Genomic DNA, 13,230 nt, shown 5'->3' on the forward strand with positions numbered 1-13,230 from the left:
CCCCCAGTATGCCCCACCCAATAAAGTATCATTCTCCCCACCCCCGCCTCTCTCTGTCTCTCTTCGAAGGTAAATTAGTACACAATCCTTGCTGACTGATACTTGACCGGTGAAGCCATTGCTGGTGGTCTGTCAACTTATGCCCTGAGGGTGCCAGGTATTTTATGTCTGTTTCTTCCTGTTGGTCTTGTACTTCCAGTATTATCCCTTTCTTTATTTGTCTTTCTTTATTGTATTGCTGTATTATCTCTTTATTCAACTGTCAATTATTTTATGTCTGTTTCTTCCTGTTTTTTGTATTATCTCCTTCTTTATGTCTATTTCTTTATTGTACTTCAGTGTTATCACTTTCATTATTTGCTTTTTTATTTTACTAAATTTTCTCAGCTTTTAATTAGGTTCTTATTCCACGCGTTAATTTTATTCAAAACATCTTTTTAAACCATAAACATTTTAGATTAATCACTATGAATGAGAGCACGGTTAAATAATAATAATAATAAGAATAATAATAATAATAATAATAATAATTATGAATATGATCCTTTAATTTTTCGTGCTGGCAATTAGGGTAAATATTTGAAAGGCATCCCTGGTATAATGTTAGCGAAATATTCAGGGAACCCAGGGGATTCCCCTACATACCTTCTGCTCAAGAGGTCTCAGTGAAACAGGACATGACTCTACTACTACTTTATCAAAGCAGTATAAGTTTTAATGGTAACTGTTTTGGAGGGCCGTCACGAATTGCGTTTAAAATACGCTACTCTAATCTCGTTTTAGGTCGTGCTGTTTTATAAATATAAAAGAGGTCTCTACTCACGTTTTGGAGAGAATATTAACTTGGAATTTTTACAAACTTCATTTTGAAAAGCGATTAGAATACGGATATTCCATAACATAATCCCTTTAGTCACTTAACAATCATCTCATTTTAGTTATGGTAAAGTCTGGGGTTTTTAAAAGGGGTTAAAGCATATCACAGTATGATAATAACTATGAGGATTACAAGGATCTAGGAAGCGCTCTTATCGGGCGCTTCACCCGACATAAGCTGGAAGACTTAACAGTGAGATCGATCATCTAGATTTCTTGTTTACCGAGGAAGGCCAGAGGTTACAGTGTTAGGCTTTTAGGCTTTTAATTCCACTCGGGAGTCAGGAAAAGACCGAAGGCAATTTCGTGTGTGGACGTAGACTAATTCTGATTAAAGATTACATAGAGGAAAGTTAAAAAATGTTGGAATGGTTACAGAACTTTCAGCAGGTTACAAAATTTTGTAAATCACGTCCCCTAAACAATTAATTTTCAGTTTCTGGGTAATCCTGGCATACCTTTTTCTTACAGATTTAACAGGTTTCTTATACCATACTGCCCTTTACCTCATCACCCAGAAACCATTGAGTTTCAAAGGTCGTTCATCACCTTGGCATATGTTGTGGGAGACAAGGTCCTTAGAGTCAGGCCCAGTAAGCAATGACGTAAATCGTTCAAGTGTGGATCTTTGCTGGTAATTATAGTTGCAAAAGATTCTCTGAGGCCATGTCCGTGCATGTAAGATGTAAACTTGTTTAGAATCATGTTCAAAACTTCGCTTCGGACGTATTTGCATAAATGTTCGTAGTATTTCTTCTGGACGTTCAAATCCTTGCGCCTGCGGAATGGTGGGGACGTTTTGTGACTGGAAACATGTTTTTGGGATCAAGCACTTCTTCAGAAATAATTATTGTAGTGTTTACTGTGATGTTCTTGAAGATAAGAGAACCTGTTCATACGTCAAAATTACTAACATTTTTGTGGAAAGTTTAGTGCATCCATGTACTTTGCTCATGGCATTAATATTAGTGTTCAGGACAATGTTTGAAGTTCCGTGTGCATACGACCTTGGAGAACCCCAATAAATCCGAAAGCGATACGAAAAAATGGCCGAGTATAAATGTCATTTTCTCACATTTGTCCTTTGAGGAGATAAAGGAAAAGGCCCAAACCGAATAGCCAATAGTCGTTAAGCAGCTGTTGAATACTTTTGGAAATAAGTCTGGTGTTTTTCCTTTCTTCTCTTTTCTTTCTCTCTCCACCCTAACTGCGACCTACGAAAGTCGATTAAAACTAAGTATCTAATTCACTGCTTCGATCAGGATTTTAGGGTACATCCTCCCCTCCCCTCCCCCCGTACGAGAATCGAATACTGGTCACTCAGTTTCTGAGATGAGAGAGAGAGAGAGAGAGAGAGAGAGAGAGAGAGAGAGAGAGAGAGAGAGAGAGAGAGAGAGAGAGAAATAGGAAAACATATTTTGAATTCAATCCAGGATGTATACAAGATGGGAACATATTTCCTAGATAACAAAACAAGAGCCCGTTTTCCAGTTTCTGAGATAAGAGAGAGAGAGAGAGAGAGAGAGAGAGAGAGAGAGAGAGAGAGAGAGAGAGAGAGAGAGAGAGAGAGAGATGAAGGCAAGTTTCGAATTCAATGCACGATGCATACAAGATGGGAACATATTTCCAAGATAACAAAACAACAGCCCATTTTCCAGTTTCTGAGATAAGAGAGAGAGAGAGAGAGAGAGAGAGAGAGAGAGAGAGAGAGAGAGAGAGAGAGAGGCAAGTTTCGAATTCAATGCACGATGCATACAAGATGAGAACGTATTTCGCAGAAACCAAGATCAAGAGCCCAGTTCCGTGAACAAATTTTACCGATTTGATTTTGCCTGTGCTTCGTGGCAGCAAGCACCAACTACCACTGAAAACAGAACCTTCAATATGCAAATGAATCTGCTGTTGACCTCGATTTAAATGCGAAAGAGCAGTTCAAACACACACACCACGACACGACTTCTTTCTTTGTTTACACACGGAATGATTTCAGCTTCTGTTTTCCATGTCAATGCTTCGCTACTCTTGGAAATTATTTTGCGTGGAAAAGATTTGACCAAATTTTTTTTTCAGTTGTGGCCGGATGTACAATCAAGAGCAATCTACGTAACCACCACCCAGTTGTGGTCTTCCAGAAGAAGAAGAAGAAGAAGAAGAAGAAGAAGAAGAAGCTGAAGGAAGATCAACACCAGCCCTGAGAATAGCCACTGACGACAGAAGGCGACGATCTGTTCAACTGAATACGCCCATCCTGAGAGAGACAAGGATACGATTTCTATGACTTTTGCGAAGAATTTTTTCAGGAGTTTGTTTAACTTATAAGATATATCGTACATAAAAAAAATTAGTCTGGAACATGGCTACTAAAATGAAAGAAGATGAATGGAATCAGAATTGATAATTTAGAAAAAAATTTTAACGATCGCTAACTCGCCTCTTAGTAACAAAGAAGCAACAGGAACGAAAATATGATTAATATTAACATATTAACAGCGAAAATACTGAACCTACAAAACGAATTGATTTGAGTCAACAACACATTCTCTCTCTCTCTCTCTCTCTCTCTCTCTCTCTCTCTCTCTCTCTCTCTCTCTCAGGGATTAAGATATAAATTATATAAACAGCGAAAATACTGTACAAAAAAAGTACTGGTTAGAGTTAAAAGCTCTCTCTCTCTCTCTCTCTCTTCTCTCTCTCTCTCTCTCTCTCTCTCTCTCTCTCTCTTTTATGGATTAAGATATGAATTATATTGACAACGAAAATACTGTACCCAAAAAGACCCAAAAAAGAACTGGATTAGAGTTAATAAGTATAAAAACTTAAAGAAGTTAAAAGCTCTCTCTCTCTCTCTCTCTCTCTCTCTCTCTCTCTCTCTCTTTTATGGATTAAGATATGAATTATATTGACAACGAAAATACTGTACCCAAAAAACTTATTAGAGTTAAAAAATCTCTCTCTCTCTCTCTCTCTCTCTCCTTTATGGATTAAAATATGAACTACAGTGACAACAAAAATTCTGTACCCCTCAAAAAAACTAATAAGTTAAAATGAAAATCTCTCTCTCTCTCTCTCTCTCTCTCTCTCTCTCTCTCTCTCTCTCTCTCTCTCTCTCTCAACCACAAACACAAACTCGTCCCATTAAGCCACAGACTCCATAAAGAAGCTAAAAACTAATGATGATTCCCCCTTTACCAATAATGGCAGCCACTTCACCGTAATAAGACATTCCCCTGATAATTACAGACGAGCAGCGTAAATATAACCTTGCCGTCACAAGACAGAGGGGCCAAAGAAGAATGTCGTTCGTCTAATCCCGTCTAAGGACACGGGAGACAGGAAATTCAAGGGATCCTGGCACGGTCTGAAGGATATCACAGAGGCGTGCCCTTGTATCCTTTTCAAAGACAGTTAGGTAGGTAGGTAGGGAGGTAGGAGGGTATATGCTTGTACGCTGATGTTCTCTGCTGTAAAAGGAGGTATGAGTGTAAAACTGAGTGTTACTATATAGGACTTTTAAATTACACATTCTGGAAGAGAAACTTCTTAGCAATGAATTCATGTTAATTTACCATGTTTTTTATGCAAAGAAAACTAGTTAAAACACACACACACACAAGCAAGTATTCATGGATTTAATTAGACGACCGTAAGCATTTGCAAGTTTTGAGTATATATACAGTACATATATATATATATGTAATATAATAATATATATATATATATATATATATATATATATATATATATATATATATATATATATATATATATATATATATATATATATATATGTGTGTATGAAAATAAAACGAATGATTAGGCGAGCTAAAATAAATAAAAAAAAAAACAAATAAATAAGCAATGGTACAACCATATTAACATGAAACCATGATGGGGAAAAAGATTCCCAAAAGAAGTAGACGAAGTTTCTGCGCATGCGCGTGTTTACATTCCCAGTGTAGCATACAGGTGGAAAGAGAAGCCTGAGCTTCTTTATTTCTATACCTTTATCGGGTATGGGCTACTTAGTGACTGATAAGTCCATCGTAGAGCTAACATAGCTGCTCACTAATTTTTGTTAGGCAGGTAAAGATCAACATTAATGAACGTGATATGGGAGAAAAACAATGTAGATGAACTTTTGTATATCGCACATATTCCTACAAGATGACGAGCAAACGAACTGAATTGAAATATGAGATTTAGACCAGAGGCCAAGCGCCAGGACCTATGAGGTCATTCAACGCTGAAAGGGAAATTGAGAGTAAAGGAGGTTTGAAAGGTGCAACAGGAGGAACACTTCGCAGCTGCACTGTGAATCAATTGATAGAAGAGGGTGGAAAGACGAACAAACGAAACAGAACCCAAATGCTTAAAATGACTGACAAGGGCACGAGATTCAACCGGAACTCACCGACCTCTGGAAGAATCGGTGATACTCAAGATCAGTGACATTCAAGATCACTTTGGTGCTCTCGATAAAAACTAGAAGAGAGGAGCCACCCCATTTCTGCTGAGCTACAATGAAGGAGAAGAAGAAGAAGAAGAAGAAGAAGAAGTGGTGGTGATTCTTTGAGTCATCGTTTGGCCCAGAGCTCGAAACAAAAAATTAAAAATTAAAGAGCCTTGCGAACTTGTTGGGCATCATTAAATGATATAATAAAAACACATTATTATTATTATTATTATTATTATTATTATTATTATTATTATTATTATTATTATTAAGATGAACCCTATTCATACGGAACAAGCCCACCACAGGGGCCACTGACTTGAAAGTCAAGCTTCCAAAGAATATGGTGTCCATTTGAAAGAAGTAACAGAAGGGAATAGGAAATACAGAAAGAAGAGATCATTTATTAAAAAAATGAAAAAAACTAATCAACAAATGAATAAATAAATAGATAAAAACTTATGTAACTTTTCAATACAAGGAGAATTGCTTTAGGGTAGTAATGCATTGCATCTTCGCTTGAACTTCTGAGGTTCAAAATGTACAACATCCGCAGGAATGAAGCAAAGAAAATTTAATAAGTATTAAACTGGCGTCTTTGGCTCCCGTTCCAAAATCATGATTTTGACCCTCGAAGGGACATGTCCTTATACTTGACCTTGAAGGACGAATTATAAGTGCAGGTTGATTAGCTGATAATAATGTCAACATGTTGGACAAGAGACTGTGTATGTTGACAGGATATCATTATTACTGAATATCTGTTTATGGATCTCTCTCTCTCTCTCTCTCTCTCTCTCTCTCTCTCTCTCTCTCTCTCTCTCTCTCAGAATAAAAGATTGCATAAATAATTTATATTATTGCTCTCTCTCTCAAAATAAATAAATACATAATTTATATTTTTGCTCTTCTCTCTCTCTCTCTCTCTCTCAGAGCGGAAGATCCCCTAATTTATCAGCCTGTGTCACGGACCAAGGGACTGGCTTTGTGCACGGTAATGTATTGAGAAATAACCTTGGACTTCTCTCTCTCTCTCTCTCACTCACACACACACACAAAATAAATGAATAAATAAATAAAAATAAATTAATAAATTATATTATTGGCAAAGTTTTTTACCTCAGAATAAAACACAGAGGCACAGTGTCCTCTAATAACTAAACAAGACAACAAGTTACTTCTGGAAAAATTCCTTTTCAAACTAACAGCGACGAAGCGGAAAGCGCAGATCCCAAATGACTTTATAAGACCTAATCTTGACGAATCAACCTCTTATTGTATTTCAATTAAAATATCTCGCTCCAAATTCGCACCGGCAGCGATGACGGGGCTTATCGCTTCGAAGTCTTGATTATCGCCGTCGTATATAAGGCCGTGGGCGTGGCCCCTGTGGGTAATCGGAGATGGAATGGGTCTTCTTAGTCCCACCTCCTTCCCACTCCCTCTCTCTCTCTCTCTCCCTCTCCCTCCTCCAGGGTCGTTATGCGTGAGAAAGATGGACGTGATTATGACGCAATGTTAGGGAACATTATGGTCGCCGGCTGATTTTGTAAGTCAGTGTGTCTAGTCTTATTCTTGTTGAAGAGTTAGGGAGTGGCTGGCTGTAGGGTAGGGAAAAAGAAGAAGAAGAAGAAGAGAGAGAGAGAAAAGGGAGGAGTAGAAAACCAATTAAAAAACAGTCGTTCTTAATTTTAAATTTTTGTGTATGAGAGAGAGAGAGAGAGAGAGAGAGAGAGAGAGAGAGAGAGAGAGAGAGAGAGAGAGAGAGAGAGAGAGATTAAAAAACCAATTTGAAAACACCTGATACCCTTAATTTTATTTTTTTCTGTTGTGACAGAGAGAGAGAGAGAGAGAGAGAGAGAGAGAGAGAGAGAGAGAGAGAGAGAGAGAGAGAGAACGATCTGGCGTGGTTGTCTTAGCAAATAAACAAGTCAAAAGTTCACAGGAAGTGAAACAAAAGCAAGTCATTCTGAAACAAGGCTTCTAAAATAAAACCCAATAGTCAGAGATGGTTAGGGCATATTGCAAACCGCAAACAATGCATGCAAACAGCTTGCAAACAAAGGACAAAGGCGTGACCAGTTAGGCAAACATTTACTTGGCAAAAGGGTCTTGTTACCAGTCCAGCTTAGCGTGAGAACTATATGCGTAAGAAATCTTTCTGAGAATCTCTGATAAAGAGTTGGTATTTCTACGATGCTTTTACACACTTTATCTGCGTTAGCTAACTGTACAATCTACAGTGGCAATATAATAATGAGATTATTATTACTAGTAGCAATAGAATTATAGGCTGTAGTGGTAGCAATTATGGAAATAGAATAAAATCAAACCTACGTAAGTCTTTCCGAAAAACTCTGAAAAACCTGGGTACTTCTACGATGCACAATTTGCTTTCGTTAGTTGACTCTACAGTCTACAGTGCCAATATAATAGCGGGATTATTATTACTAGTAGCAATAGCACTATAGCTTGTATTTGTAGAATAAAAATTAAACTTTATACAACTTAAAGAATGTAGGGTGTGGCCATCAATCTTTGATTGCAAGCAGTGTGTCTGCGTGTGTGTATGTGCGTGTGTGAGTGTTTATACACCCAAGGTAAGAACGCACGATTGTTGAAACGGTACTTACAAAAACGTTCTATTGAAACCAACAGGAGTAAAAAAAAAATCCTCAGTTGATTGCAAGTTGGGATTAAGGATTAAGAGACGTGACAGAGCACAAAAAAAAAAAACAATAGACAAACGGACGACACACAAAAGTTATTCCTCAATCACACCTGATGTTATTTGAAAGAGACTATCTTTTATTTCGAGATTCAGGATGTGGATGAAGGATACAAAAAATAAATAAGAGAACAATTTACAAAGGAAATTATTTATAGAGGAAATTATTAGATGAAGAGGGAATAAAAAATAGATTTTAATAGATAGGAAAGACAATTGCACTTAATCTAGTTGGTCATCGATAAAGAAAGGGTGTCAGATGGAGTAGGTGTTGGAAAAATGAAAAAATTTATCTATAAGGCCACAAAGGTTACTGGTTAAATTTCTATAAATAAATTTACTTAAATAAAGAGCATTTAGACGATTAACGATCAGGAATGATATAAATGCCACTATAAATGGACCATTACAATTTGTGTAGTTTATAAAAGTAGTTTATGAGACTTCGAAGGAATGCTAAACGAATAATTGGAACCATAAAGACGAGATCGTTGGAATTCATGTTTTAACCAAATCAAAACAGATTATCATATGAATGAATAGGTCACAATTAAATGGCGTTACAAAGTGAACATGGCAATTTTTTGGTCTGCCAGAATCAAAAGAAAAATACGAAAAAGACGATCAGCCGGAGAAGGAACGCGAGACAATTGAGATAGCAAAAATAACAAAAAAAGGATATAAATCAAACAAAATAGGTCAAAATAGAGGAGAAAAAATAACAATTTGACTTGTATACGATAAATAACGAGACATTTTAAGACCAAGAAGCATTACAGAACAAAGAAATGTCACCATAAAGACCGGCCAACGAACACTTCATCAGCATAGGTCTAAAACCGAAGCATCACAAGGCCACCGAAAGATACAAGCTAACAAGTACAAGTGTCATCCTGAAGAAGTGAGAGTTGCAGAAGGGTGTGGCGATTGGTAGCAAAGTCACATCATCCAAACGAAAGGACTAAGGTCCAAGGTAACACTGCAGAAGACAGCCGAACCATTAAAAAAAATAAATAAATGACAACTCTTAGAATCAGGACGACTAGGAGAACGGGGATTCTAGGGCGGGTCGTGGGGTTGGTAAAATTGAAGGAGAGAGAGAGAGAGAGAGAGAGAGAGAGAGAGAGAGAGGTGTGTGTGTGTGTGAGAGAGTGGGTGATGTGTGTGTGTGTGTGTGTGTGTGTGTCCGAGCGTGGAATTAAGGGGGATGGGATTGGGGGTGGCCGTGGAAATGAGGATAGGAAATGTGCGCACAGGCCTACGTTTGTAACTGAAGTGAGACTAGGCGTCTTTCGAAGGGGCAGAGTGAACAATCTAATCAGTGTTGATGTGGAAATAAAGTTTTTTCCCTGTAGGCCTAATTTGAAATGACATCATCTATTCCTTTCGTCATAACTCCTGTCTTCGTAGTAACACCTAAATCACTCATTGCATCAAAAAGCCAGCAGATGTTCCAGTTCTCATAATCGATATTCAGAATACTGCCGCACAAAAGCACAACTCCGTTAGAAAGCAAAGCGACGGGTAATATACCCCAAGTAAGTCTCTCTCTCTGTAGCATCGACAGTTACGGTACTAACTCGGCATTGGGGTTCGAATACTAATTCCCCATGCCCAGGGGATGAGGAAAGCCTAGTGAAGGCATTGCAGTCCTCCTTGTCAAGGAAAAGATACGTCCTTTCAATGGCGTATAAGTTATTTCCCACTTAAGCCTTGTTTGCGGATTAACACACCGAGAAATAAAACAGCATTTTTTCGCCTTTCTTTATAGCTAATTGGTGAAAATTATGTTGGTTGCAAACAAAGTATACGACATATATTTGTTAGTTTTATATATATTTGGATGAAACAAATTATTCATGATGGAACACATATAACAGGTTATACAGCATGAATTTCTGAATGTTTTCAATTTTCAAACCAGTGCCTCCGAGCTTTTTTTCCTTACTAAACAGCTTTGAAAACCTACGTCATATTTCGAGTGTTTTTTTTCTGCGTCATCTGAAACGACTATGTAAAAGGACATCTGAAGAAGCTGACTAATAAGCAAAAAGACCTTATAAATACTTAATAATGAACAGAAGAACACAGCAAGAATAAAATCAACAATATCGAAATTCCTAGATCGTCAATTAAATTATCAATTGGTTACTCACTCTTAGAAGGCAGGTGACGAGTCCCTAGTGCTGTTTTTACTTCTGAGGATGTTCCCATGAATGGTGCTTCTTTAAAACTTCTCTCTTGCTTTCTTTATTACTTCTCGCTTGCTTTCCTTATTACTTCTCACTTGGTTTTCTCATTTTTACATGATTCCACGTGCCCTTGTAGAAAGGTGATATTTTAAGTAGGCAAAAATTGTGAGGTAATTTGATAAAATTTCCACCGTATTTGACAGATCATGGACTTCCCACATTTTCATTTTTCCTTCTATTTTAGTCTCTTGATCTGCTAACGGAACTTCCTACGATACTTTCTCATTTTACAAAATGTCACAATTTCTGTACGTCAGCACCAAAATCGATTTCAAATTTCTTGATGTCAGCAGCAAATTCGATTCTAAAATTTGACGTAGGCAACATTTGTAACACGAAGCGACACCCGAGTTCATGTGTAGCCTAACTTTATTATGTTCTAGAAAAAGTTAGACTTTCTTTTTGTCTAGGAATAGGCTTGTACTTTACTTCACTGATTGCACGGTTATTTATGCAGGATTAACGTGGTCATCTAAATTAAATGTTAGAGTAGCCTATACATCCAACAATATTGTAGATTGTGAAACAGTTATAGGCCTAACCTAAACACAATTGTATCGAGGGAACTCTGCACTATCCTTCGAATCAATGTCCTTTTCATGACAAGATTGACATGTCATGTTTCATTACACTCTACTATTTCAACTTCAAGAAAGCTTTTCCGGCGTTTGTCACGTTTATTAAGGGTAACGTTACACGAAAAAGCCTTCTATTGTCAATTCTCAGTTAGTATTTCCACTGTTATGTATTTATGTGGTTGCAGTGAATGCCTAAAACCCATATACACTCGAATATGATAAGTAATGCAAAGTATATTTACGAAAAAACGATCACAAAGCGTTGGTAACCCGAACACGATCACAGTTCAAAATGTAAACAAAACTAAAGTATGAATTATGAAACGCAATCGAGAGCAAACGTTCACTTTGCTTTCCTTTACCAGTCAAATTCTGGAAAATTAATTATATGATTACGATAATAAAATGTATAATTTGCGATATGCTAAATGACAACTGACGTAAACAACAAACTACTAAGAATTTATGGAAATATGTCTCCTGTTTGCTCGTTGACAATGTTAATTTTCCCCTCGATTTTTAATGATCCCGTTCCATTACTGGTGGATTTTGTTTATTAGCCCAATACCCGTCTCTCTCTCTCTCTCTCTCTCTCTCTCTCTCTCTCTCTCTCTCTCTCTCTCTCTCTCTCTCCCAAGTAAATCTCAAGAGCGTTAATATTTGGATAAGACCGAAAACGATGGATGCATGTTAAGTAAAGCTGGGTTACTTTACAAGTAGTAACAGGATATCATTCGCTCACGTCGCTTTAGTCTTGCAAGTTCATGCGATTTTCTTACCAGACTTAAGTGGTTCATGGATATATGTTATTTATTGCAAATATATAGAATACCTCATGAGCCGTAGGCCTAGTCTTGGGCTTGATTACTTCTGCCGCTAGAAAGGTCTACTGTTTGTCACTATTTTTCAAGCTTATTTATTTCAGGTGCCGTAATTGCGTTAGTTATTTTGTAATAAGTACTGTATAAGTATTTTGCAGAAGCTTCTGTTAGAAAGTTTATATTTGGAGGCTTATTCAGTAAGAATGCAAGCCTGAAGCGCGTAATAATAGTGAAAATAGTGATAAAAGAGAACTTATAAAGGAACCATCCTCTAACACAAAATAAGTTAATCTGACAAACAAAGATATTTGAAGGTTACAGAACGCACATATTTTATACTGAATTATAGCACGTGGAAAAGCTGTAAGTCTTACAGAACTATAGTTTTCCTGAAATTATAAGAACAAGAAGTACAGCACAGAAATGTAACAGCCTTACCAACAGCTTAGAGAAAATGTCCTTGTTTCATGCTCCTCTCAGTGATCCTGAAATGAATCTTGGTTCGTAACCTTGGCAAGTAATTCAGACTTCCGAGAGAGAGAGAGAGAGATAAAAACTAATGCAGTATCCGAGCACTGTCTATCGTGGCTCCTCCCCCTGCCTCCTGTACCCGTCCCATAGGCTCATATCAAGGCCGATGGTGCACAGGTGTGGATTCTATGCAAAATATTTAGCTGATATATATATATATATATATATATATATATATATATATATATATATATATATATATATATATATATATATATATATATATGTGTGTGTGTGTGTGTGTGTGTGTGTGTGTGTATACTGTATATGTATGTATGTATATATATATATACATATATACATGCTTCTGAAGGTTTGAATGTTACAGAGCCTTGGCTATAAAAGATTTAAGCTCGTTACTAAAGTTGATTCGGTACTGGATTTAACGGCCAAATATATTCATCAGAGATTTGGACTTAACGGCCAATTATAAAGTGACATTTACAACAGTTTTGTACAAAGAGACCACTAATGTGCGTGTCCTTTATACTGGTCTATTAGAATTGTGTGAAATGGTCAAACTGAATCGTAACAAGATTAAAATTCAGATCGTATTAAGATTACGTGTCATGTACAGTACACTGGCAGTGAGGCGATCTCGGTATGAAAGGTGACGGTGTGAAAGTTATACAAAAGAGGAAAAAATAAATGTTTAACCCTGGCATTGTTGATCAAGACCCAGAGGGCGGAGAGAGAGAGAGAGACGTTGGTTTGGGTTGGCGGGAAAACGTTTTAAATAATTCAAACGACTAAACGTTCTGCATTTCTGTCTCCATGAGCAGGATTATAGCAATTATGCAAAGGGGAAAAAGTGTCACCTTGAGGCGCTAATGGCTCACGACAACAACAATGGTTTCGAAACCGTTTTTTGATGTTAATGAAGGAAGCAGAGTGTATTTAAGACTAGCTTCCTCCCGCAAAAGAAGCTTCTTAACCGTTAAAAACCAATGACAAAGCATTTTCTGGCAATGCTTGTCTGTTGTCATTAAAG

At 37.1% G+C, this 13,230-nt stretch overlaps 1 protein-coding gene across 1 annotated transcript in view; it reads right to left on the minus strand.

Moving 5' to 3' along the window:
* LOC136826240 (glutathione hydrolase 7-like) overlaps positions 1-11,187 on the minus strand; it is a 53,162-nt gene extending 41,975 nt beyond the window's left edge. Inside the window, exon 1 of the mRNA XM_067083342.1 lies at positions 10,214-11,187. Coding sequence (XP_066939443.1) covers positions 10,214-10,271 — 58 coding nt within the window. The 5' untranslated portion in view covers positions 10,272-11,187. The remainder of the gene's footprint in view (positions 1-10,213) is intronic.
* Between the last annotated feature and the right edge of the window lie 2,043 nt (positions 11,188-13,230).

Source organism: Macrobrachium rosenbergii, chromosome 40 (genome assembly GCF_040412425.1).
Source record: "Macrobrachium rosenbergii isolate ZJJX-2024 chromosome 40, ASM4041242v1, whole genome shotgun sequence".
NCBI classification, from domain to species: domain Eukaryota; kingdom Metazoa; phylum Arthropoda; class Malacostraca; order Decapoda; family Palaemonidae; genus Macrobrachium; species Macrobrachium rosenbergii.